This window comes from Schistocerca gregaria, chromosome 4, assembly GCF_023897955.1.
Source record: "Schistocerca gregaria isolate iqSchGreg1 chromosome 4, iqSchGreg1.2, whole genome shotgun sequence".
NCBI classification, from domain to species: Eukaryota; Metazoa; Arthropoda; class Insecta; order Orthoptera; family Acrididae; genus Schistocerca; species Schistocerca gregaria.
Window position 1 is genome coordinate 132,306,710 of NC_064923.1, and position 26,335 is coordinate 132,333,044.

General features: G+C 39.8%; 1 protein-coding gene across 10 annotated transcripts; it reads left to right on the forward strand.

The window, feature by feature from the left end:
* Positions 1–4,651: 4,651 nt before the first annotated feature.
* LOC126267110 (constitutive coactivator of peroxisome proliferator-activated receptor gamma-like) lies at positions 4,652–22,020 on the forward strand. Of its 10 annotated transcripts, none has more exons than XM_049972011.1 (4): positions 4,698–5,018; positions 7,126–7,267; positions 18,591–18,717; positions 19,986–22,020. In XM_049972011.1, exon 4 carries the CDS (start codon positions 20,026–20,028, stop codon positions 21,826–21,828), a length of 1,803 nt encoding a protein of 600 aa, XP_049827968.1. In that variant the 5' UTR covers positions 4,698–5,018; positions 7,126–7,267; positions 18,591–18,717; positions 19,986–20,025; the 3' UTR covers positions 21,829–22,020. The 10 variants fall into 10 exon arrangements, with proteins under 10 accessions (XP_049827969.1, XP_049827968.1, XP_049827975.1 ...); XM_049972018.1 differs by having other exon boundaries at positions 4,698–4,928; XM_049972017.1 differs by lacking the exon at positions 4,698–5,018 and adding an exon at positions 5,030–5,456.
* Positions 22,021–26,335: the final 4,315 nt, after the last annotated feature.

Here is a 26,335-nt window from a genome sequence, read left to right on the forward strand (position 1 = left end):
ACAAGTGTCCTGGAGTCATTGATTATTCTGATTTACACTGAGGAGTATTGTAGTGTAAGGTGTTATCTTGTTTATCCTAACTGAATGTGCATCATGATCAGATACACCATTTGTTAGAGGTAAACACTTATTTTCTTACTTTGAGTATCATCGAAGAAAACATTATCAATTATCGTCCTACTGCCTTTATCCACCTGTGCTGGGAAGTTAATTACTGAGACCAAATTGTAGGATCAAAATAAGATTTCCATATCATTTTTCCTATCAGAATACTTTAGAAAATCTTTGGTGAAGTCACCACAGGCTACTAACTGCTTGCTGCAATCCAGATTACTCGTAAATAGTTCAAACTTTTCCAGTGAAGATCTATATAAAATTACAGTTAAAAGTGAACTATTTTTCAGGATTAATTCACAAGCACATACTTCTGTGTTCTGATCACTACAAAATCTACTTATCTCAATGTTTTCGAACTTGTGTTCTGTCTGTATGTAACATCTCCTTCTCTTCCTATGTTATTTCTGCATGAGTAAGCTGCAGTAGTCTAATTTTTTATATGCAACTTATCTAACCTATGATTATGCAGTGCTCAGAAGACACAGGATGTCTATCTTTTCAGAGCTCTCTAAATATTCCAAACAGACAAGAAGCTCCTCTACCTTACTACTCAATCCTCTAATATTTTGATGGAATAAGCTAATCTCACTTTTCTATGCCTTGTTAAGCATTTTGTGTGGATCTTTTATTTTCACTTCTTTCAAGACATGGTGCCTGACTACTGATTCCAACCTAAAAATGATGCCCCCGTGACACCAGTAACCATAGTGATCTTTTTGTGTGTGATAGTGCCTCCCCCCCCCCCCCCCCCCCCCGCCCACGTATTGTATATTATCTTCAAGAAGCACAGCCAACCAATCTTTCCCTGTCCTATTCAGGTGTAGGCCATGTCTAGCATATCCCAACTGTATCAACAGGCACTGCACTCCTATGATATTTCCTTTTTAGTCAGCAGCAGCCTGCTCAAATCAGTGTTCACACAGGTCACAACAGTGTTTATCCAGGGCTTTTCATGGCCGTGAAGGACCTCCACAAAACTCACATTTGTGTGTGTTGTTACTATTCCTGTTTCATCCAGGTCATCCCTAATGCAGTAATTACTATTCTCAGGCTGTTCCTTTCTTTACCAACTACAAGAACCTGATCCCCTTTGCCAATACCTTTGCACAAGTTACCTATGTGCTCTGTCACTTGGCTACCACTTAGCTTCACAATACTTGTGACCTGGTACCCTGTCCCTGATTTGTATCGTACCATATGGCCTTCATCCCTCTCATGAGGACTACCTAGCAGCGAGACTGACTTCTTCCTACTCTCTTCCAGTACTGACCTAAACTAAGTTTCTTTGTCAGAGGTCTACTGCAACCTACTGTGACGTGCAGCTGGAAGAGGCTTTTCCCATCCTACTTCAGGTAACAAGTCAAATTTATTGGATAGTCTTAGCTCAAATGTAGATGAAGTTGAAGACCTGTTCTCCTTTCACCCAATGTTGCTCTTTAGTAGCGGAACAATTGAATAATATAAACAGAGAACTTGGTATTTTTAATGGCGCTACTTTCATATTTCTGAGTCACTAAACATGACAATAACCTTTCAAATACGAAAAGTTAATGTAATTAAAGTAATACCCCATCTCCTGTTAATATCATCATAAAATAATTAAATCTCAGTGCAGTGTGATTATACGGTTTACAGTAGCAGAGTCGTAATCGTGTCATCAAATATCGTTTAAGACGAGAGATGACCTAATATGTTTAAGTTCAAGACGAACTGATTACAAAACTGAGGGCTTATCACGTACTTCCTGAATTTTGATGCTTTGCGCCAATTATACTTCGTTTAACAAGTTTCATTGGGGGTTTCAGACTCATTTGAAAATATTCAAAACTTGGCACGATTTTTTTACAGTCTTGGCGATATTTTTTATTGCTACTACAGTTTTTTGGCCACATTTATCTCTGAAATACGACCTCATTTGCGTTTTGAACGTGCTTTTAAACTCTGTATATGCAATAAACAATCGTTTCGCGCTGTCTTTATATATGCCAGCCGCCCGACAGGGCTACAGTGGAGGTTGAAAAGAAACTGCGCGAGTTTCGCGGCAGTTTCAGTTTTGCGTATGAGAAAGAAGTGTCTGCGAAACTTAAAGCCCCCTGTGCTGTTACCACGAAACTGAGCGCCGAAGCGGAATGAAGGCCGACCTTCTTTGATGAGTCGCTCAAAGTCCGACAACCGTCACAAGGAAACACTTGGTAATGGAATACAACATGAACGCTGCCCACTGCCCGCCCATCAAAGAAAATGCTATGTTCATTGATCCTTGTTCAGACTATTCCTTCCGGTTGTTTTGTTGACTTGGGGGAGGGGACCAAATATCGATGTCATTGGTCCAATCAGATTAGGGAAGACTGGGGAGGGAAGCTGGCCGTCCCCTGTCAAAGGCATCATCCTGTCATTTGTCTGAAGCGAATTAGGGAAAGCACGGAAAACCTAAATCATGATGACCAGACGCGGATTCGAACTGCAGTCCTCGCAAATGCTAATCCAGTGTGCTAACCATTGCGCCAATGGCCTTCCACAAGGGAGTGTGCTAGTTCCTATGCTCTTTGACATTTACACAAATGATCAGCCCTGCCCCCAAGGGACAAAGAGATTTATTTGTGCTGATGATGTCGCTCTTGCAGTTAAAGGGACATCTTTTGAACATGTTGAAGAGAAGCTCTCCCATGCTCTAGAAATTCTAAGTGGCTATTACCAAGGCAACCAGCTGAAGCCGAATCCAGCAAAGCACAGATTTGTGCATTCCATCTTAGAAATAGACATGCAGCAAGGCAATTGCAGGTGTTCTGGGAAGGTAAGCAATTAGAACACTGCTTTACCTCCAGATGTCATGGAGTAACTCTTGATCGAGCACTTATCTACAGAATACATTCCTTGAACATCAAACAGAAGGTATCTACAAGGAATAGTATTCTCCAGAAATTATCGGGTACAACCTGGGGGAAGCATCCTCACATCTTAAGAATTTCTGCTGTAGCTCTTTGTTATTCAGCTGCAGAATATGCTTGTCCTGTTTGGTGCAGATCTAGTGATGCTAAACAAGCTACAACACCAAAAAGAATCGCCTCTATGCTTTTGGCAAGATCAATGTGTAGCTCTCCTTCTTTAAACAAAGATAATATCATTAATAAGATACTTTATTAATGTAGGTAATATTCACTGCCTGTAAAGTGACACACTGCTGACGCTCGACAGCTCCAAATCCAGCTATCTTAACCGCAACATCTAGTCGCAGTGCCTTATCGGGCCCTATTGCGCATCTGGAAGTGAATTATAGCGCACTGCGGGTCTAAGTAAATGTATAGACGCTCAGCGGCGAAATTACAAGTCCCATTACACGTGAAACACTCTTAACACTTTGAAGTCGGCTGGCTTCGTGCCGCTTCAGGTCACTGCCAACTTAGAAGGGAGAACTGATAGAGGTACTCAAAGTGCCCTCCGCCACACACCGTCAGGTGGCTTGCGGAGTATGTATGTAGATGCAGAAGTGGATATCGCCTTGAATGAAACCTGCAGACTCATTATGGGATATTTGAGATCTACACCACTCTATAAAGTTTATTGTCTAGCGGGCATTCCACCTCCAGATAACTGTCGTGAATGTGCATCAAGACTGGAAATGTTTAAGGCACTGAATCTGAAGACCCATGCACTGCACGGGTATCAGCCAGCAGTACCAAGGCTCAAGTCAAGGAAAAGCTTTCTCCATTCAACTGAAAACCGCACTGAACAACCTTCGAACTTCAGAGTCAACTCACGGCGTTCCAGATCCAGCCACCTTGCAGGGTGGATGATCTCGACTGAAAGCCTCACATCAGGTCACGAAGAAAGTTGGTCAATAACAGGCTGCGTTCTGAAGTTGAAAGAACGAAGACCAACTTGAAAAAGTGGCAATTTGCGTTCGAATCCACAGCATGTGAATGTGGTGAAGAACAGACAATGAGTCGTCTTCTTGTCTGCAGCCTATGCCCAACGTCACGCACGCCACAGAATGTCATTGATGCCACCAAGGAAGCATACGAAGTTGCTGCATACTGGTTGGCTCAAATGGCTCTGAGCACTATGGGACTTAACTGCTCAGGTCATCAGTCCCCTAGAACTTAGAACTACTTAAACCTAACTAACCTAAGGACATCACACACATCCACACCCGAGGCAGGATTCGAACCTGCGACCGTAGCGGTCGTGCTGTTCCAGACTGTAGCGCCTAGAACCGCTCTGCCACTCAGGCTGGCTGCATACTGGTCACACCGCATTTAATTGTAATGCTTATAACGCCCATAGTACCATGTGTTAGGACATTTTGTATAACTTGTAAGCTATAGTGTGTGTTTCTGACACGATTTTATTAAACCACTGCGCCACTTCGCTCGGGTACTCATTCCCGAGTACAGGCTGGAAGTGGCGTTCCATATGATTTCCCTTTGTAATCGTCTACTGATCGCGGATTTTTACTTGACCCTTATGTAATACTTTGAAGTCGTCTGGCTTCGTGCGGCTTCACGTCACTGTCAACATTCACAAGACATATTCAGCGAAACATCGAAACAAAGAACATCTACGATCTTGTCAAACTTTCCGCCAATCAAACTTTCTCAGAAAGACGTCAAACATGGGACTATGCTTGACGAACACATCAACAGCATGCGTCAGACGTTTGGCAAACATAGTATAGTTTGACAAATTGTTTACTACTTCGTGGAGCCTTCCAACAGCGCAAGAGATTCCCATCGAACCTGGGAAGCAGTGCAATACAACGAACGCCCTCCAATGCGAAGAAATAACGGATGCATGCTTACGTTGTTGGAAAAGTAAGCGCATGCGTAAAGTTGAACGGAAAAAGATTGGGTCGTGTGGACGCTTCTAACCGCAACGGTTGCTGTCTCGCCGATAAGTTTCAGGCGTGTTTGAAAATATTTTTCATACAACCAATAATTTAATTTAACACTAAGACTGCTATTTACTGCATGCATTGAACACTTTTGACATGTCACACTGTTATAATAGCTTCTCCTTTTCTGTGAGGTTTGCTTTTCAGACGCTATTTTCATTTCTCATTTGCACTTTAGCTATATTTTCTATGTAGAAATTTCGTGTTGGATTTTAGTACAAGCGTAAGGAAATATTGTTTGCCCAGTGCGATGTTGTCACTAGACTGAAATGTGAAGTGTGTGCTTTTGAAGTTACGTTTGACATGTTAGCAATATTTCTTTATCCTTTATTTATACATTATTTAACATGGCAATAATTAAACGTGACTTGACAGCTCAATCTTTTTGTACAGTCGATATTCATTCACAGTAAAAGCGACGAAATTTCGCCTCGAAACATTCTATGCTGTAGGTATTTCAATGATGTTAAGTCCTAGAATGTGTAATCAACCTTGGTATTTTTATTGTAGTTGCAATTTTAAAAAAATATTGCTAGTTGCTGAAAACCACGAATTAAACGTGTCTTCAAATTGAGTACTGTCAAAAAGCGAAATTCCATTTTTTTCAGTCAGAAGATTCAGTCTGGAGAAAGAAAATAATAGTAGGAGCGAGATGTTGCCCTTAGATACATACTAATGTAGCGCAGACAACGCTTCATATCGGGAATAAATTCCTGATTTGCATCATAATGACACATCTGCAGATTTTCAAGAAATCTACCATTTGATATCCACTGCTGAATAAATGCCCATTAGACTTTTCCATCTCTTCTGCTACCGTGCTTACATTGACCATGTATGTTTTGTAATGTCATCGACCAAATCTGCCATTAAGTTATCTCAGTCTCTTAAATTCCTATAGCATAGCTCTTCTGTTGTCCATGTATCACTTGTCCCAACTTCATTTTCAATACAGTCATAATTATGACTCCTACTGTAAGCTGTTACAGGAACCTAGTTCACTTGATTGTTTTCCTAACCTGTAGTAATTCCCAATAAACATGTCTCAATAAGAATTTTTGTCTTGTTAGCTGTGCAACCTTTAGTAGCCTATTCGAATGGCTTGCTGCCTTAGGTCCATTGTAGCAGTAAATATACAATGTAGCCCAGCCCTTTTCTTTTCAGACATGTTGGGAACTTAGTAGACTTAGTTATGAAAATTTTATTTATTTTACCAAAAATACCATAGGCCATTCTTACTCTTCTGTTTGATTCTTTTGTTGTCCATCCAATTACTGACTTAAGCTGCCCCAGATACAAAAACTTGTCAATTGCTGCTATCACTATCAATTTCTTAAATGTTATATTCATGGGTTTACTATGCATTATGCTTTATTTATTATAATTAACTTTCATTTCTACTTTCTGATGAGTTTTTCCAGTTTTGAGCTATCATGCCTTTCTTCAGATAGCTATTTTTTTGGTAATTACATGAATGTGTACATCATTGGCATGTCTTTCTTTTTTGCAGTATGTTCCATTGGATGGCACATTGTCTTGCTTCTGGCCTTATGTTTTTTCAGGATGATGCACAAACTGTTCCAGTGCAAACAATATATTCAGTTTATTCACTATTGACCACTTACAGCGGAATAGGTCTGAACATTAAATATACAATTAACAATAACTTTACAGTAAAGTTTTTACAATTTAATTCCATTTATTTTAGGAATATTCTTATATACTAATGTCAATAATTATTTCAAAATATTCTGTTATCTTATAAAATGGGTGTTTGAGTAACCAGTCATAAACCTTACGTTTTAAAATATTACTGGTCAGTGACCGAGCAGATGCTGGAAGTTCGTTGAAGAGTTTTAAACTCATTAATTTGTATGAGTTTGCAGTCTTTGTGAGTCTGTGTCGTGGTATGACGAAGTCCAGTTTGCCTCTGGTGTTGTGGGGATGTCTGTTCTCTCTGGTGTTGAACTCATTTAAGTTGCTTTTGACATAAAGCAGTGCTGTGTAGATGTATAGATTCAAAACAGTTAACATCATGTGCTTGATAAAGAGGGGGCGGCAGTGTTTTTGGGCTTAACTTTGCTCATTATTCTAATTACTTTTTTTTTAATTTTCAGAATTTCTCTGACAAAGCAAGAATGTCCCCATAACAATATGCCGTAGGAAATGTGTGACTGAAAGAGGCCAAAATATACCACCTTCAGATACTCATCAGTGACTACATCTGTCAGTCACCAGATGTGATAACACACTCTTCGTGTTAGTTTCAGCTTTGTATTTGTGCTTTACATTAATGTTTCTGTTTGCAATGCATCAGGTGGTTTTTGTTGCTGCTGTTTCAAGTGAACGTGTTATACAAAATCTCAATACAAGACACAAAAATAATTTTATGCAAACTTTGCCTCCTTGTTCTTGGTTCTGAATGGTATATGTTCTGTGGTGATAAGGTATGCAGTAAGCTACCATATAACATAAAGCAAGACATTGAGAATACCTACCAGTTCAAGAGAAAATTAACAACATACCTGATGAGCCATATTTACTACAAATTATATGAATGTGTAGATTCAAGGACTCCAAAGTATTACTTGCATCAAAACAATTAACAGTGTTTGCTATGAAGCTGTAAGCAATCAATAATTTACTGTGAACAGGGCTTCACATTTATAGATATAAAAATATTTCCCTTCAAGTATACCACTGTAATCAAGTATATTAAGCTCCAAGTATATTAAGCTCCTGACAGCAGATAAACAGCAATTACAGGCCTAGGCCTACTATGGAACTGAGGAGGCTGTGCCTTTTTTTCAAAGTAGCACCTTTATTACTGATCTACTTGATTAAATTTAGATGATTTAAGTGTGATATTATCAAGCATTAGAATGGCCAGTACTTACCTCAGCTCAGTACAGCCGATAGAGACACAAAAAACAACCGAAAATTTAAGCTCCTAGCTTTCGGAATAAATGTTCCTTCATCAGGGAGGAGAGAGGGGAAAGAAAGGGAAGAAGGGAAAGTGGATTTAGTTACTCACAACCCAGGTTATGAAGCAACAGGGAAAGGAAAACAGGGAAGGTAGCAAGGATGGAGGCATGGTTGTCAGAGGGAAGCCAAAGATATTCTACTGCAGGTACTGTGCCAGCTTCAAGCCAAAGAGGATGCATACAGAAGTAAAGAGGTGTATAGTATAAAGATGTAGGATGGAAAGATGCATGAATGGCTAAAGAGGAAAGGGAAAGAGGAGAAGACTGAAAAGTAAATGGGAGTGAGGTTGTTTAACGTAGGTTTAGTCCAGGGGGATGGCGGGATGAAAGGATGTGCTGGAGTGCAAGTTCCCATCTCCGCAGTTCAGAGGGACTGGTGTTGGGTGGGAGAAGCCAAATGGCACGTACAGTGTAGCAGGTTCCTAGGTCCCTAGAATTATGCTGGAGGGCATGCTCCGCTACTGGGTATTGGACATCTCCTAGGCAGACAGTTCGTCTGTGTCCGTTCATGCGCTCAGCCAGTTTAGTTGTTGTCATACCGATGTAAAAGGCTGTGCAGTGCAGGCATGTCAGCTGATAAATGACATGTGTAGTCTCACATCGGTATGACAACAACTAAACTGGCTGAGCGCATGAACGGACACAGACGAACTGTCCGCCTAGGAGATGTCCAATACCCAGTAGCGGAGCATGCCCTCCAGCATAATTCTAGGGACCTAGGAACCTGCTACACTGTACGTGCCATTTGGCTTCTCCCACCCAACACCAGTCCCTCTGAACTGCGGAGATGGGAACTTGCACTCCAGCACATCCTTTCATCCCGCCATCCCCCTGGACTAAACCTACGTTAAACAACCTCACTCCCATTTACTTTTCAGTCTTCTCCTCTTTCCCTTTCCTCTTTAGCCATTCATGCATCTTTCCATCCTACATCTTTATACTATACACCTCTTTACTTCTGTATGCATCCTCTTTGGCTTGAAGCTGGCACAGTACCTGCAGTAGAATATCTTTGGCTTCCCTCTGACAACCATGCCTCCATCCTTGCTACCTTCCCTGTTTTCCTTTCCCTGTTGCTTCATAACCTGGGTTGTGAGTAACTAAATCCACTTTCCCTTCTTCCCTTTCTTTCCCCTCTCTCCTCCCTGATGAAGGAACATTTATTCCGAAAGCTAGGAGCTTAAATTTTCGGTTGTTTTTTGTGTCTCTATCGGCTGTACTGAGCTGAGGTAAGTACTGGCCAGCCCCTCTATCTCTTTGTTAGTAATTGTTTCACATCTTTATATGAGATTTTCCATTAATTATCAAGCATTAGAATGATATTTTATGGTTTATGTGGTATACAGATTAATTTTCTATCCTGTCTTTGTCTCATGTTAATGTATACCTTGGCTCTTTCCACACCCCTGAAGTCCTCCTTGGCATATTTTAGGAAACACTGATTGTATTCAGTGTATTTTCTAGTGTATTTCTCAAATGCTTCCAGAAAATGTCCAAGTTTCTCACAGATGTAGAAATGATTATGAGACAATGACGAGCAGCCTGTGTGTGAGGAGAGCTCAGAAAATGGAAAGCAGAACATTGAAAGAAGTGACCATGATACAGATTCAGATGTTGCCTGTTCAAGTGATGAGTCTTCAAATTTATTAGTTATTAGAGGTCACAGTATGATTAAAGATTGAATGACAGATGGAATCAGTCAGTCATAGGGGCAGGCCCAAAAACAACACCATTTCTCGTAACTCATTTTAGTGCTGGCTACGTTAGTGAAGACTCCAGTGAAATTTTCTTTATTATGATCATTAATTAATGGATGACATTGTCATGTACATTAATATGAATTGGTTATGAACATTCATGGACAGTTTGACAGATCATACAGTGCTCAAGATACGGACCGTGTGAAGATGAATATCTTTCTGTGTCTCCCTTAAAACCCACATCCTTTCGTCTTTCCCTCTCCTTCCTGAAGAAGCAACCATCGGTTGCGAAAGCTAGTAATTCTGTGTGTGTGTTTGTGTGTTTTGTTCATGTGCCTGTCTGCCGGCGCTTTCCCGCTTGGTAAGTCTTGGAATCTTTGTTTTTGATATATTTCTGTGTCTTCTACTGTACACAGGAACTTACAAGGTTCCCAACTCTATTTCAGAGATCTGTGGGATATAATGGGTGGGATGTACTTGCAGTTACAGTGCAATAAGCAAGATTCCTGTATTTACTTTGCTGCATTTGCTTTGATGATAAAATGTTAGAGATGAGAAGTAAAAGACTGACAAGTCAAATACTGTGTGAACCTATCACACTAATGCAAGATATCTGAAGTTGTACACTGCTGGGGAATATATTACAGTTTACGAGAAATTCATTCCATTTTGAGGACAATGTTTCTCCTGACAGTATCTTCCAATAAAGCCAAAGAAATACAGCATTAAGTTTTTTGCTTTGGTAGACTCTAAACATTTTATTCTACGAACTTTGAAATATATGTAGGTACACAACCAGGTAGTCCTTTAAACAAACTAAACAATCCTTCAGAAGTAGTGGTACATCTTGTTATTCCTGTAGCAGGGACTGGCAGAGGCATATCAAAATACTTGTGCTTTACTTTGCACAGATACAGAGCTCAGATTGTGTTGTGGGATCCTACTGGTCTATAGTCACTAGATTGAGACAGTCCATTTGAACGAAACTAAACCCTAAAACTCAGCAATCAGGTCCATCTAGAAATAAAATTAATGATATAGAAATAACTGTTCACACTAAATGTGTAAGTGATCCAATCATAATCAGAAATCTTGTGAATGATTATTTTATCGATGTTGTAGAAGACAGATTACTAGAAAACAGTGTACCATTGACTCATCAACTACAGAGACTGTGTGAGATTCCACAGGTAGATATATAAAAGATGTACTTCAGCTGGTAAATAGCCTAAGTTGTAGCATTGGTTTATTTAATAACTCGTGACATGCCACAGATTTCAATGTTGGAAACATTTCTTTTTTTAAGATATGAAAATAATCTTCCAAGTAATCAAAATAGTGAGTCATTCATCAAAATGTATGCTGATGATACATCTGGTCTTTGCTGGGTGGAAGATCCAAGTAATGTTGTTGTTGTTGTTGTCTTCAGTCCTGAGACTGGTTTGATGCAGCTCTCCATGCTACTCTATCCTGTGCAAGCTGCTTCATCTCCCAGTACCTACAGCAACCTACATCCTTCTGAATCTGCTTAGTGTACTCATCTCTCGGTCTCCCTCTACGATTTTTACCCTCCACGCTGCCCTCCAATGCTAAATTTGTGATCCCTTGATGCCTCAAAACATGTCCTACCAACCGATCCCTTCTTCTAGTCAAGTTGTGCCACAAACTTCTCTTCTCCCCAATCCTATTCAATACCTCCTCATTAGTTACGTGATCTATCCACCTTATCTTCAGTATTCTTCTGTAGCACCACATTTCGAAAGCTTCTATTCTCTTCTTGTCCAAACTAGTTATCGTCCATGTTTCACTTCCATACATGGCTACACTCCAAACAAATACTTTCAGAAACGACTTCCTGATACATAAATCTATATTCGAAGTTAACAAATTTCTCTTCTTCAGAAACGCTTTCCTTGCCATTGCCAGTCTACATTTTATATCCTCTCTACTTCGACCATCATCAGTTATTTTACTTCCTAAATAGCAAAACTCCTTTACTACTTTAAGTGTCTCATTTCCTAATCTAATTCCCTCAGCATCACCCGATTTAATTTGACTACATTCCATTATCCTCGTTTTGCTTTTGTTAATGTTCATCTTATATCCTCCTTTCAAGACACTGTCCAGTCCGTTCAACTGCTCTTCCACCAAGTAATGTACATAAGAAAATTTTTTTTTTTTTTTTTTTTTTTTTTTTTAATTTTCCAAGTAATGTACATAAGAAAATTAAAAAAAAAACACAAAATTATTTTAAATGTGAAAATCTAAGATCTATGCCTTGTAAAACCAACACAATGTACTTTTGGCTTGTTGGATCAAATGAACAAATTGCAAGAAATGGACCTCCACTAGCCAACACAAGTTCTGTAAGCAAGTTTTTAAGGATACATATAAATATGAGATAGGGAACTTTAGTTGATCATATATGTAATAGTATAACATTCCAAGACTTACCAAGCGGGAAAGCGCCGGCAGACAGGCACATGAACAAAACACACAAACACACACACAGAATTACTAGCTTTCGCAACCGATGGTTGCTTCTTCAGGAAGGAGAGGGAAAGACGAAAGTATGTGGGTTTTAAGGGAGAGGGTAAGGAGTCATTCCAATCCCGGGAGCGGAAAGACTTCCCTTAGGGGAAAAAAAGGACAGGTGTACACTCGCACACACACACATATCCATCCACACATACACACACACAAGCAGACATGAACAAAACACACAAACACACACACAGAATTACTAGCTTTCGCATGTCTGCTTGTGTCTGTGTATGTGCGGATGGATATGTGTGTGTGTGCGCGAGTGTACACCTGTCCTTTTTTTTTTTCCCCTAAGGGAAGTCTTTCCGCTCCCGGGATTGGAATGACTCCTTACCCTCTCCCTTAAAACCCACATCCTTTCGTCTTTCCCTCTCCTTCCTGAAGAAGCAACCATCGGTTGCGAAAGCTAGTAATTCTGTGTGTGTGTTTGTGTGTTTTGTTCATGTGCCTGTCTGCCGGCGCTTTCCCGCTTGGTAAGTCTTGGAACCTTTGTTTTTAATATATTTTTCCCATTGGAAGTTTCTTTCTATTTTATTTAAATCATCATAGTATAACATTCTGTCTATATGGCTTAAAGAAGCTAGCCCCATATTTAAAGTGAGACACTTTAAGAATGATATATTTTGGATTTGCGTATCCTTTTTATGTCTTATGATATTATAGCGTTAGGAGGGACATATCTTACCTACGGGAACAGTTTCTATATTACAGGAGAAAACTCTGAGTATAGTGGCTAAAGTCAAGGAGAGACTCTTATGTAAAGATTTAGTTGTAAATTTTACCATTATGACTGTATATGCAATATATACATTCCAAGCCATTAGAGGAAAGATTGTTAGCAGAAACATGGAATTTCACAATCATAATACAAACAATAAATGAGATTTTCACTTAAACTGTAAAAAGACTCAGACAAATAAAAAATGGCCTATATATGAAAGGAATCGTGTACTATAACTCCTTAATCAGTGAATACAAGAAGTTAGAGGGCCAACGGAGAAATAACACAGCCAGCCAGTTGCAAATAATTGTTTAGTACATTGACATAGGTTTCAACATCTCTAAGGATGTCGCCATCAGAATGAAATTTAAAAGCTGTAAAGTTACATTGTGAGAAGGCTATAGTCAAGGTTTAGAGCAGACAACCTAAACTCAAAAATTAAAAATGTACCAACATTGTTAATTTTTGGTGTGAGCTTATCTGCTCTAAATCTTGACTATTGCCTCCTCTCAATGTAACTTTACGATTTTTAAAATTGCATTCTGATGAAGACATCCTTAGAGGTGTTGAAACGTAGATCAATGTACTAAACAATTATTTGCAAGCAGTTGGCTGTGTTATTTCTTCATTGAAACTTATATACAGTTGCTGAAAGATTGCTATGTTCAAAACTGTAAATTAGAGGGCAAACAATTTAAGAAAGACCTCAATAAGTGCTGTAAAACACTGTGCTTTTACTTTTCTCATGTTAGCTGTGCATGCATAACTTAAGAATATGTACACAGTAAATCTGCTGGTGTGCTGTTAATTTGTACATAAAGTACTTGTTTGTAAACTGTTAAATTTTTTTATCATGTTGGATGTGAATGGATAAATAAACCATAATCTAATACTGAATTCCACTGGTATCTTCATAAACTGGGAGACCACATCAAGGCTGACCATGACTTCATTCAGGCTTACCCTCATCTGTTTTTATAATATCAACAAACTTTTGTGAGTTTTTCATATGATCCCTACGGCGAGCGACTATAGGTACCAATAATTTAGTTAAACACTTTGTCAGTTTTCTATTGAGACAAATTACTAGTGCTATCAGCTCTCCTAGATAATGATGGTCATTGTAGATGTCATATTAAAAACTCACAACTGTTTGTTGATATCATAAAGCAGATGAGGATAGGCCTGAATGAAGTAATGGATATCCCTGAGATTGTAAACCATAGACTTCTTGTACGGTGTAAACCATTATAAAATGATTGCTGGAACAGCCATTTGTTCACCACTGTCACCAGCCATAGATAATTTTTTCATGGGAGATTTTGAAGAACAACCGCTGAACTGTGCTCCCTTCCAGCCATCTTGTTTTTTCAGATATGTTGGTGATACATTTTTAATCTGGTTGCGTGGTAGTGAGCCGCTGCAGCAGTTCGTTGATTATCTGAGTGATATACATGCCAAAATATGATTTACAGGGAAGTTGGAGGAGGGGGGGAAGTTACATGTTGGTTGAATGGAAATCAGAGGGACAACTCGACCAGTCTGTGTACAGAAAACTGACCCATACAGATCAGTATCCCAATGGGTGTAGCTTTCACCATCCAACTCAGAAGAGCGCTATACTGAATGCCTAAGTGCACAGAGCCAGAAATGTTTCAGATATGGAGCACCTCAGTTCCAAGATTAAGCATTTGAAGATGGTGTTCAGAAGAATGTGACACCATTCAAACAAGCCAAGAGAACCAACACACAGTGCGTCTTCTGTTATGCAGTGCAACAACTAGCAAGACTGGTAGAGTCCTCAACAGGCTAGAAATTAGATAAATCTTCTGGCTACCTATAAAAATTAAAGAAATATTGTGACCGGTTAAAAATAATCACAGCTTGAGAATTCGACAGATTTATAACATTCCTAGGGAGCATAGCAAGAGTTACATCAGCCAGTCTATACAGGTGGTTGTTAATTATTGCCTCAAGCATCAGCATTACCATAAATACAGGCATTTGGATAAATCAGTGATGGCAAAGCACAGCCTGTAAACTAAGCTCAAGATTTTGTTTGAACAGACAAGAATACTTGCTCATGCATTGACCTATTGGGACTCTGTGATTAGAGAACCAGTAAAATTAGACTTTGTGAAAACAACTTGAATAGACACACCAGCTAAGCACTTAGCAGTTTATGGAAGAAAACACTTGACAAGGAAAAGATACAGAGGAATACCTCTCGCAATTCACCACTTGATGAGATGGATGGTGAATTGCAGTGCTAACTAGTGCAAGCAAAATCTGTGGATTTTGAGGGCACCAGCTCTGCTCGTACCATCATGATATAATCCAGCCAATCAGACTCCATCCTGTGGTATTAAAAGAGGGAACCTTGCCATTTCACAGCAGTCAGTTTTAGTCCCTGATGACAATGGCGGAAGCTGTCCATCGAAAGTTCAGAATTTTGTCCAAATTTGACATGGCAAGTGAACTGATAACTGTTTAGACATTATGTATTGTTAATTAGTCTGAAATTTAAATCTCATGTTTTATTATTCATTCATCCATTATGTCTTGTAAAGCCTTCCCTCCCCTCCCCCCCTCCCCCCACAGGAGTATGGAAATGGGCAAGGTACATGCAAATAAATTGAAGCAGCTGTTAGAAATTGCACAAATGATGGACATGATATACACATACAGGTAATTCTTGAAGTTTGGACTGAAGAATATAGATTTGAATAGTCACTGAATGCTTGTGCAGAAGCACTCAAGCCAGAGGCTACAAGAGTAGCAGCTGAAATTATTTTTCTAATGCCTGTAGTCTGTGATTGTGCAGTCCAAATCTGCTGCATGCAAATGCTTAGAAATTTCATCAAGCTCCATCCGTATATGTCTATTGTCTGTGAACTCCATAATGTGCCATGACTTCTTGAAAGAATTTTTATCAATCTTTGCATGCTTCCTGGACCGACCCAAACTTCCATATGGCTCACAACATTACTTGCTTTGAAGCACCAAGGAGAATGAGACAATGAAGATTGAGCTGAATGTCATCAATGGTGGTGTATTCAAGAATATTAACAACATTAGGAATTAGTTAGCAAAAATAAATAAAATAAAAATAGCTATGAACTCAGGCTAATCAGGAGCTTTTGCTGGTAGTATATACCAGTCGATGTGCTTAAAATGAGTAGTTTCAGTGTGTTCCTTTGTTCGTTGCAGTCTTTTCCTTTTACTTATGATTCATAATGGTACTTCTTTCCTTAATTAATGAAGTGACTGAATAACATTTGAAAACATGTGCTGGTGCTCATTGTCAAATTCTTCTTCTTCTTCTTCTTCTCCTTCTCCTTAAGACATTTCTGCTTGGGCAGAGCCTCTTCCAAGCTTCTCTGTCCTACTGTAGTCTATCATTTAACATCTCCTTCCATTGCCTCCTCTTCAGTTCACATCATCCTTCAAGCCATGGTTTCTTTTAGGGAATTGATTTGCAGGCTGTTTTGTATTATTTCATTCATTATCATGTTCCTTCTCATCTTACCAAGTATCCCTTGTAAAAAGCTCAACCCCTCATCCACATTCTTAGAGACAAGTACAGTGGGAACTGTTTGCGCCCCAAGACTGTTACAGTAGCTGTGAAGACCCAACAAGAACCCCGAAAAGTGACAACTAATGGGGCTCTGATGAAGCTACGATAGGCCCAGCGAGTCAGTAATGGATAACCCCTTTGCTTTCAGCAGTCAAATGAGTCTCGGATACATTGTCAACTATATCTGAAGTTCTTTGGGAGAAATGTTCAATTTTGAAAGAAATTTATGTGAACCAACTTTGTTCTCTTCAGTAGCCACATCTTGCACAATGCACATTTTATTTTGCGCAATTTCCTGTAAGCTGTAATACACACCATATACAATCAACTGACAGTCTCAGTGAAACTGAGGAAATTCTCAAGGTCTAACCTGCAGGCATACCTTTGAAGATTACTTTTATGTGTGTAAATGGCCTTAGTAGTTATTGTTATAATTGTTTAGCCTTTGAGTATGTAATACAAGAAACAGTGCCTTATGGGAACCAGTGTGTGTCCTGGCTATACAGTGATAATCCTTTATAGCTCTGATGTCAGTACATTTTTTAAAAAATCCTGGAGCCAGAGTAGTGAGCACATAACATTACAGGTGTACAGCGAATTCTGCACTGGGGAAGCAGAGAGTATTGTGTGGTGTCACCAGGCTGCTTTCTATATTTTCCCACACCACTTGCTCTTTCTCACTCCTGGCAACATGCTGTTTGGGCCAGAATGGGACTTCCTTTCAAAAATTGTTATATTTAGGGATTTCTCAATTGTTTGTCTTATTAATTACATTTCCTTTGTGTCAGTTAGAATGGCAAAATATTCATGCAAGTGTGTACTAATGCAAGATCAGTTCTAAATGTTCAGTTCACACTCATAAGCAGTTGTGACAGACACATGTAGCAGAATGATGGCCTCAGCCTCTGTGCTACAACTTGTATTTTGCTTCTGCACATCTCTGCGTCACATTCATGTTAGCTATAGTATGTAATGCAGACATAAAAGAAAGTGTGCATATGAGTATGTTTCAGCTGCATTTTTCATATTGAAGTAGATATAATGGAGCAGTTGTACCTCTCTCATGTTAAATGGTTCTGAGCACTATGGGACTTAACATCTATGGTCATCAGTCCCCTAGAACTTAGAATTACTTAAACCTAACTAACCTAAGGACAGCACACAACACCCAGTCATCACTAGGCAGAGAAAATCCCTGCCCCACCGGGAATCGAGCCCGGGCGTGGGAAGCGAGAATGCTACTGCACTCTCTCATGTTAAATGTAATCTGGTTTTAGTACCATGTATGTAACATATTAATCCTTCTTTTCCAATTCACAGTGTAATAAAATCTTAAGTTAAATGCTGAAATATTAAATGTATACTGATATTAGCATTATCTTTCATACACCCTTTCCCTAGGATACTCTTTGATATGTGCTCTTTGTTTGCTTGAATCCTAGGGTGTCATCCATACTTGCAATATACATAGAAATATTATTGAGTCCAGATCTTTATGCAGAGTAGCTCTCTCGATCACACATCTTGGTTGCTTGATGCAACTGGTAATTCTTGTGGATATTTGTATCAGATTTTGCATGTTAGGTGCAAATGAGAGACAGTGTCTACCTCCACCCCCATAGACTGACTTCACATATTTATTTATCTATTTACTTATACATTCATCCTTAGGTTACTGTCAGAAGGATATTGGATATGCCAATATCCTTTTACAGCTACAGTTACAGGGTAAATTACAATTTGAGCACATATGTTATTTTACAGTACTCTTACATAAAAATATATGTACAATAATTAATGAAATATCAATGAAAACTTTAATACTAATTTAGTTTACCAGATATAGGCATCCAATTTCATTTTGTACTTTAATGGTTTTGAGTGTTGATGAAATGTGAGGCAAATTTCATTTCTCAGGTTACTGTCTCAGTGTTACAATTTCTTTCTAGTTCTTTTGAACTAGTCTTGTAATATTTCTTAACACTGTACAAACATGTTGTTTTGAAATGCTGTTTCATTTTGTTTTGAAGTTTGGCAATGTTTTTGTATTTTTTAGACTACAGTACCTGGTAGTGCTGGCCAGTGTAGCTGAGTGGTTCTAGGTGCTTCAGTCTGGAACTGCGCAACCACTCCGGTTGCAGGTTCGAACCTGCCTCAGGCATGGATGTGTATGATGTCCTTAGGTTAGTTATATTTAAGTAGTTTAAAGTTCTAGGGGACTGATGACCTTAGAAGTTAAGTCCAATAGTGCTCAGAGCCATTTGAACCATTTGTATTATAAGCACACAGCTTTAGTCTGCTTTTCATCAGCCAGTTGTAGTAGGGTGTTGCAGATGCAATAATCATCTTTAACTCTTGTGCTATAATCATGTAATTCGTCGTTTAGCATAGGTGTTTATTTTCACTGGATATACATGATGGTTTCAAATACATACATAGAGGAGACTGTTAAAATTTCAAATTCTTTGAATGTGCTTTTACAGGACTCTCTTGGTGATAGTACTCTCTCTCTCTCTCTCTCTCTCTCTCTCTCTCTCTCTCTCTCCAGTCTGTTCATATGCACTTTCCGTGCAACACCTCATATTGTTATACTACAGTAAATGTGGATGAATTAGCCCATAGTAAATCTTTACAGTGTATCTACATCAACTGAATGGCTATTTTCTTCATTAAAAATACACTGCTGCTTTCTTCTGAGCAGCTTTTTCTGTATGAATTTCCCAAGTAATAAATCTCTTTTGTCAATCCCCAGAAGGATACTTTTTCAGCTCCCATGAAAATACTTGCCATATTTGGAATCTTATGCAAAGCTATATATGGCTATATTGGGAGTAATAATTTTTTTTTTTTTTTGTTTTTCACAGCATTTTGTTTGATGTAGTACTTGATATTGAAATTAATGCAGATTTGATAATTGTGTATTGTTTCAAAGTGAGACATTGCATGGCAACATTTGCATAACTCTCAATTCAAGTTGACACTGAAGTAAATTATTCAGTGTACACACAAACAAAAGACGATTTTTCATTTCCAGGTTGTCACTGAATATATATTTTATCCTCAGCCAGTTTAATTAAAAGCAGGTCAATGAATTTATGTTTATTATGGGTGGAATATATGTTTCATGCCTTTGCTATGATTGATGCCATAGATGTTATGTAAAATATTAAAATTTCACTATTAGGTTTGCCATGAGCATTTCATTAATTATTTAAAATTGAAATGAACTATGATTTTTACTGTAAAGTTCAACTTTATTGAGCATGCAAAGTAATGGCATCTGCAGAATTAGTGCTTTAGGAAGTTAGTGAATCCTAATCGACCATTCCATGTCTCATCCTTTCTTTCTTCATTTGCACTAGTCAGTTGTTGTTTTGTAACAAGGAATGTTTTATTATGTAAGTCAAGCTAAGCATTGTTTTGTACTAATATAAATTTTAATTTCTTACAGGTTACAATCCAAGTACCCATAAACAAAGCATGGTAACACCATGGGTGTAAAAGGACTGCAAACTTATTGCACTGATAATTGTTCGGATGTGTGTGAGCGTGTAAATATTGAACATCTGTCACAGCAGTACCAAAACACCACTGGCAGAAGTCCTATAATAGTTGTAGATGGTCCATCCTGTCTTCGTAGGATATATGGTAACAACAGCTGGGTTTGTGGAGGGCAGTTCAAACAGTTTGTGGAAAATTGCTGTGGCTTTGTTGATAGATTCCGGAATGTCGGAATAAAGTTGGTGTTCTTTTTTGATGGTCCAACTGTAAATGAGAAGAGGGAGACATGGATTCAAAGAAGGAAAAGAAGCATTAGGGATATTGAGAGAATATTTGATTCTTTGTCACAAAGACATTTTTGGGAAGAAAGGTTTCCTTATCAGCAGCCTGCTGGACTTAATCATTTTGCAAGATGTATTTTTAAACATTTATGCCACTGTGAGGTCCACACCTCAGTGCAAGAGTGTGATTTTGAAATTGCAGAGTATGCAAGAAATAATTCTTGTTTTGCAGTCATGGGCCAAGACAGTGATTTTATCATTTACAATTCAGCACCATATTATTTCTCTGCTGAGAACTTGGATTTAGTGACATTAGAAACAGTTAATTTTAACACGAAAGTACTTGCGGACTGTTTGAAATTAAGTGTACTGCATCTGCCTCTTTTTGCCTCTCTGATGGGAAATGACATTATACCTGCAGAGAAACTGAAAAACTTTCACACCACACATTGTCAAAGAAAAACTGGAAATAAATTTGAAGATATTGCCCTTGGTGTAGCTGATTATATAAGAAATTTCCCTCCAGTGGGCAGTGGTTTGCATGACTACATTGAAGAAATATGCAGGGTTGTGTTTAATGATATTTCTATGTGTGACAGCCTTCATCAGAGCATTTTGAGTTATATACCAGCTGAAAATGAGGGAGAGAGTATTGCTCAAAGAAGTAATGCTCAAACAAGCTGGGAACAAATAATACTTGTAGCAACATCAAAACACAAAAGAAATGACATTCCATCAAGTATATATGCAACAGTTATGCAAATGCCATATGAAGCTAGTACATACATGGAAGACTTCAGGAAAATGGATATTCCTAGTTCAGGAATTATAACTCGAAGGATTAGACAGAGACTTTACTCTGTTATATTGTCTGAGTGCCCTCAGGCAGATTCAATGGAAGAATGGTGTGTGACAGGAAGAGAAAGTTTAGAGAGGCCATATGCAGTACCTATTCTGAAACCTTTGCCAGGCAGGATAAAGCACTCAGGTTTACTCACGTTATGGGATCATCGGAAGAAAGATGAACCAGTTATGAATGAAAGATGGACTTTGCTGTCATGGATAATATCACCAAAACTTCCAGCACTAAGAATGAGACATCTTCCAACCCATCTTGTTGCCCCAGCGGCAGCATTATTTTACATGATTCATGAAGTTCATCCAGTCTTTCTCACTCCTGAAGAACTGGACCTGTTTATAGTGGTTTCAGTAATTATGGAGCAGTGTGACACATCTTGGCTTTCTAAGATTGTAGTAAGATGGCCAGATGCCAGAGCCATTAGACTCACAACATTGTACCTTAGATTACTGGTACATGTGTTTGATGTAAATGGAGCGTGTGGCTTTCCAGTCCCACCTCAAGATGGTTTACCGTCTAATTATTTTGATGGTAAGTTATTCCAACACTTGTACTCTAACATGAAGAGGGGTCATTCCCCACGGCATGAACTACGAAGCTCTTATCAAGTTCAACAGTTTTGGAATGTGAGAAACCTAATTGTGGGTGAATGATTTTTCTTATCATAATGTATTATGGTTCTTGTTCAATCAGGTTGTCACTTCTAGCCATGTGATGACTTTATATGTAAAAGATATTGACATAGGACTACTCAGTAAACATGTATATTAGGTTATTCACATCTTCTAAAACATTGTTGTTGAAATAATCATAGTTTTGATAGAATAAAAAACACCTTGAAATGACTTTGTGTGCTAGATAAGTCTGTTTCTTTTTTTTTTTTTTTCGTTTTGTAATGTAAAGGGTGTTCTTTCATACATCTATTTTTTAAACTTAAAGTACATGTGAGGGGCATAGAGGCTGTTATAACTGTGCTCGACCACTGAGCGGTGCGCAGCAGAGAATGGAGATGCAAAGCTGCCAGGCAGGGGAAGCGCTGGTGGTATCGCTAACTACGAACAGACAGGATAGATGAACAAGTAGGGAACGACAGACACTATGACCAACCAGGACACAACACGAGGAAAGCAAGCAAAAACTGGAGTAATAAACATGGCGAGACAACAACAACAATGCAGGAATGCTCCAAAGAATGACAGTAGGTATCTCAACCCACGGAACTGGAACGCAGTATGGTCGAGATGCAGACGCGAACTACGGCAAGTACCAGACTGCCGGAGTAGCGCCGCCCAGACGCCTGTGTACCTGACTGCGGGAAACGCGATTGGCCACGGACTTCACATAGTACGGAGAGTGGCGCACTCACACGTTGAGGCTCACAGCACAGGTGCGTGCCGGAGAACAGAGACCCCTACGGAGTATTCAGGTCCATACCCTCTGGCATGCATTCAGTTTCCACACCTTCCGACACCAGACAGGCAGTGGACAAAAATGTGGAAACACAAAAAAATACAACACATTACTGTACCTGATACGGAGTACGGAAACTGTTGGCATTCGAATAGCTTTCAAACATCTTGGGCTAAATAAACATAGGTTCTGTGTGGTTTTCAAGGAAACTTATGCCATTCTTCCTGCAAAATAGTGGGAAGTTCAGGTAACGATGATGGAGGTGGATAGTGATCATGTATCCTTCTCTCCAAAGACTACAGAGGCTCAATAATCTTGAGATCTGGTGGCTGTCATGGCCATGCGAGATGTAATAATTTATCCTCATGATCACAAAACCACTCCTGGATGATCGAGCTGTGTGAACAGCCTTGTTTTCTTGGATCACAGCGTCACCATTGGGGAGCAAACATTGTACCGTGGGATGGACTGGATCAGTCAAAGTGGTCTCAAAGCCCTTGGCAGTAATGTGATCATGCAGAGTATCCACGTAGCTCATAGAATACCATGGTATGATTTCTTCCATTGCTCCATAGTTCAGGTTTTATGGCTTCAGCAGCATGTCTTCCTGTTATGGGCATTTGCACCACTTATGAGTGGTTTTGCAATTCCAGCTTACCCTGCAGTTCCCTGCTTATGGAGCTCCTTTCGTATTTCTTTGGTGCTGACAGTGTTCATGGATGAATCATTCAATTTTGTAGCTGGTGTGCTCTTTTTTTCCCCTACAATCCTCTTCAGTGACTGTCTGTCATGATCACACAACACACACTTAGCAGGTGATGTTTTCTGCTTTGCCTCTATGCAGTATAAATCTTCAATATGGTGTCTCTTGAAACCCAAAACACTTTGGCTACCTTGGCTACAGGGCACCCACCATTTGAGCAGCAATAATTTAGCCATATTTGAATTCACTTAGCTCTGACATAATGCACTGATAACTACACAGAACACTGTTATGATCACAACTGACACTTACAATGTGTTGAGATCATTGCACAGGTGCCATTTGTGATCTGGTACAACAGTATAATGTGCAGGCTTGGCTAGCGTATGCATTTTTTGTTCAAATATGCATTTCTTACAATGTTTCCATATTTTTGTCCAACATCATAGTTGAATAGTTGCCTGTGTATCAAGAGCTACCATTTTCCAGCTAAATGAGCATATATTTAAAACAATGTGTTTCATTCTTCTGTGTACAATGAGGTGATAGAATGGTAGTAACTTACTGTGACCGACAGGCCATATATTCCAAGACTTACCAAACAGGAAAGCGGCAGTAGACAGGCACAATAAAATAACACACAAACACACACTCACTCACTCACTCACTCACTCACTCACTCACTCACACTCACACACACTCACACACACACACACACACACACACACACATACATACACACACACACAAAATTTTGAGCTTTCGCAACCGGCGGCTGCTTTGTCAGGAAAGAGGGAAGGAAAAGGAAAAATGAAAGGATGTGGGTTTTAAGGGAGAGGGTAAGGAGTCATTCCAATCCTGGGAGCAGAAAGACCTACCTTATGGGGAAAGAAGGATAGGTATATACTCCCCCCCCCCCCCCCCCCCCCACACACACACACACACATCCATACAGACACAAGCAGACAAGCACTTCCTTTCACGCCGATTACCTGCTACCCTACCTAAAACCTGCCACAGCTGCCACCCATTCCACATCAAATGGTCTCTTCCCTACAGCCTAGGTCTTCGTGGCAAACGAATCTGCTACAGTCCGGAATCCCTGAATTGTTATACCAACAACCTGAAAACAGCTTTCGCATCCTGCAACTACCCTCCCGACCTGGTACAGAAGCAAATAACCAGAGCCACTTCCTCATCCCCTCAAACACAGAACCTCCCACAGAAGAACCAAAAAATGCCCCACTTGTGACAGGATACTTTCCGGGACTGGATCATCCTCTGAATGTGGCTCTCCAGCAGGGATATGACTTCCTCAAATCCTGCCCTGAAATGAGATCTATCCTTCATGAAATCCTCCCCACTCCACCAAGAGTGTCTTTCCACCGTCCACCTAACCGTCGTAACCTCTTAGTTCATCCCTATGAAATCCCCAATCCACCTTCCCTACCCTCTGGCTCGTACCCTTGTAACTGCCCCCGGTGTAAAGTCTGTCCCATGCACCCTCCCACCACCACCACCACCTGCTCCAGTCCTGTAACCTGGAAGGTGTACACGATCAAAGGCGGAGCCACGTGTAAAAGCACCCACATGATTTACCAACTGACCTGCCTACACTGTGAAGCTTTCTATGTGGGAATGACCAGCAACAAACTGTCCATTCGCATGAATGGACACAGGCAGATAGTGTTTGTTGGTAATGAGGATCACCCTGTGCCTAAACATGCCTTGGTGCACGGCCAGCACATCTTGGCACAGTGTTACACCGTCCGGGTTATCTGGATACTTCCCACTAACACCAACCTGTCAGAACTCCGGAGATGGGAACTTGCTCTTCAGTATATCCTCTCTTCTCGTTATCTACCAGGCCTCAACCTCCGCTAATTTTAAGTTGCCACCGCTCATACCTCACCTGTCTTTCAACAACATCTTTGCCTGTGTACTTCCGCCTCAACTGACATCTCTGCCCAAACTCTTTGCCTTTACAAATGTCTGCTTGTGTCTGTGTATGTGCGGATGGATATGTGTGTGTGCGAGTGTATACCTGTCCTTTTTTCCCCGTAAGGTAAGTCTTTCCTCTCCCGGAACTGGAATGACTCCTTACCCTCTCCCTTAAAACCCACATCCTTTCGTCTTTCCCTCTCCTTCCCTCTTTCCTGATGAAGCAACTGTTGGTTGCGAAAGCTTGAATTTTGTGTGTGTGTGTGTGTGTGTGTGTGTGTGTGTGTGTGTGTGTGTGTGTGTGTGTGTGTGTGTGTGTGTGTGTTTGTGTGTCTATCAACATGCCAACGCCTTTCATTTGGTAAGTTACATCATCTCTCTCTCTCTCTCTCTCTCTCTCTCTCTCTCTCTCTCTCTCTCTCTCTCCCTATATATATATATATATATATATATATATATATATATATATATATATATATATATGATGTAAATAAAATAGAAAGAAACTTCCACATGGGAAAAATATATTAAAAACAAAGATTCCAAGACTTACCAAGCGGGAAAGCGCCGGCAGACAGGCACATGAACAAAACACACAAACACACACACAGATTTACTAGCTTTCGCAACCGATGGTTGCTTCTTCAGGAAGGAGAGGGAAAGACGAAAGGATGTGGGTTTTAAGGGAGGGGGTAAGGAGTCATTCCAATCCCGGGAGCGGAAAGACTTCCCTTAGGGGAAAAAAACGACAGGTGTACACTTGCACACACACACATATCCATCCGCACATACACAGACACAAGCAGACATATTTAAAGGCAAAGAGTAAGGGCAGAGATGTCAGTCGAGGCGGAAGTACAGAGGCAAAGAATTTGTTGAAAGACAGGTGAGGTATGAGCGGCGGCAACTTGAAATTAGCGGAGGTTGAGGCCTGGCGGATATGGAGAAGAGAGGATATACTGAAGGGCGAGTTCCCATCTCCGGAGTTCGGATAGGTTGGTGTTGGTGGGAAGTATCCAGATAACTCGGACGGTGTAACACTGTGCCAAGATGTGCTGGCCGTGCATCAAGGCATGTTTAGCCACAGGGTGATCCTCATTACCAAC

Bases quoted from the DNA above. Each gene is read 5' to 3' on its own strand.
- LOC126267110 (XM_049972012.1), top strand. From the start codon at position 20,026: ATGGGTGTAAAAGGACTGCAAACTTATTGCACTGATAATTGTTCGGAT.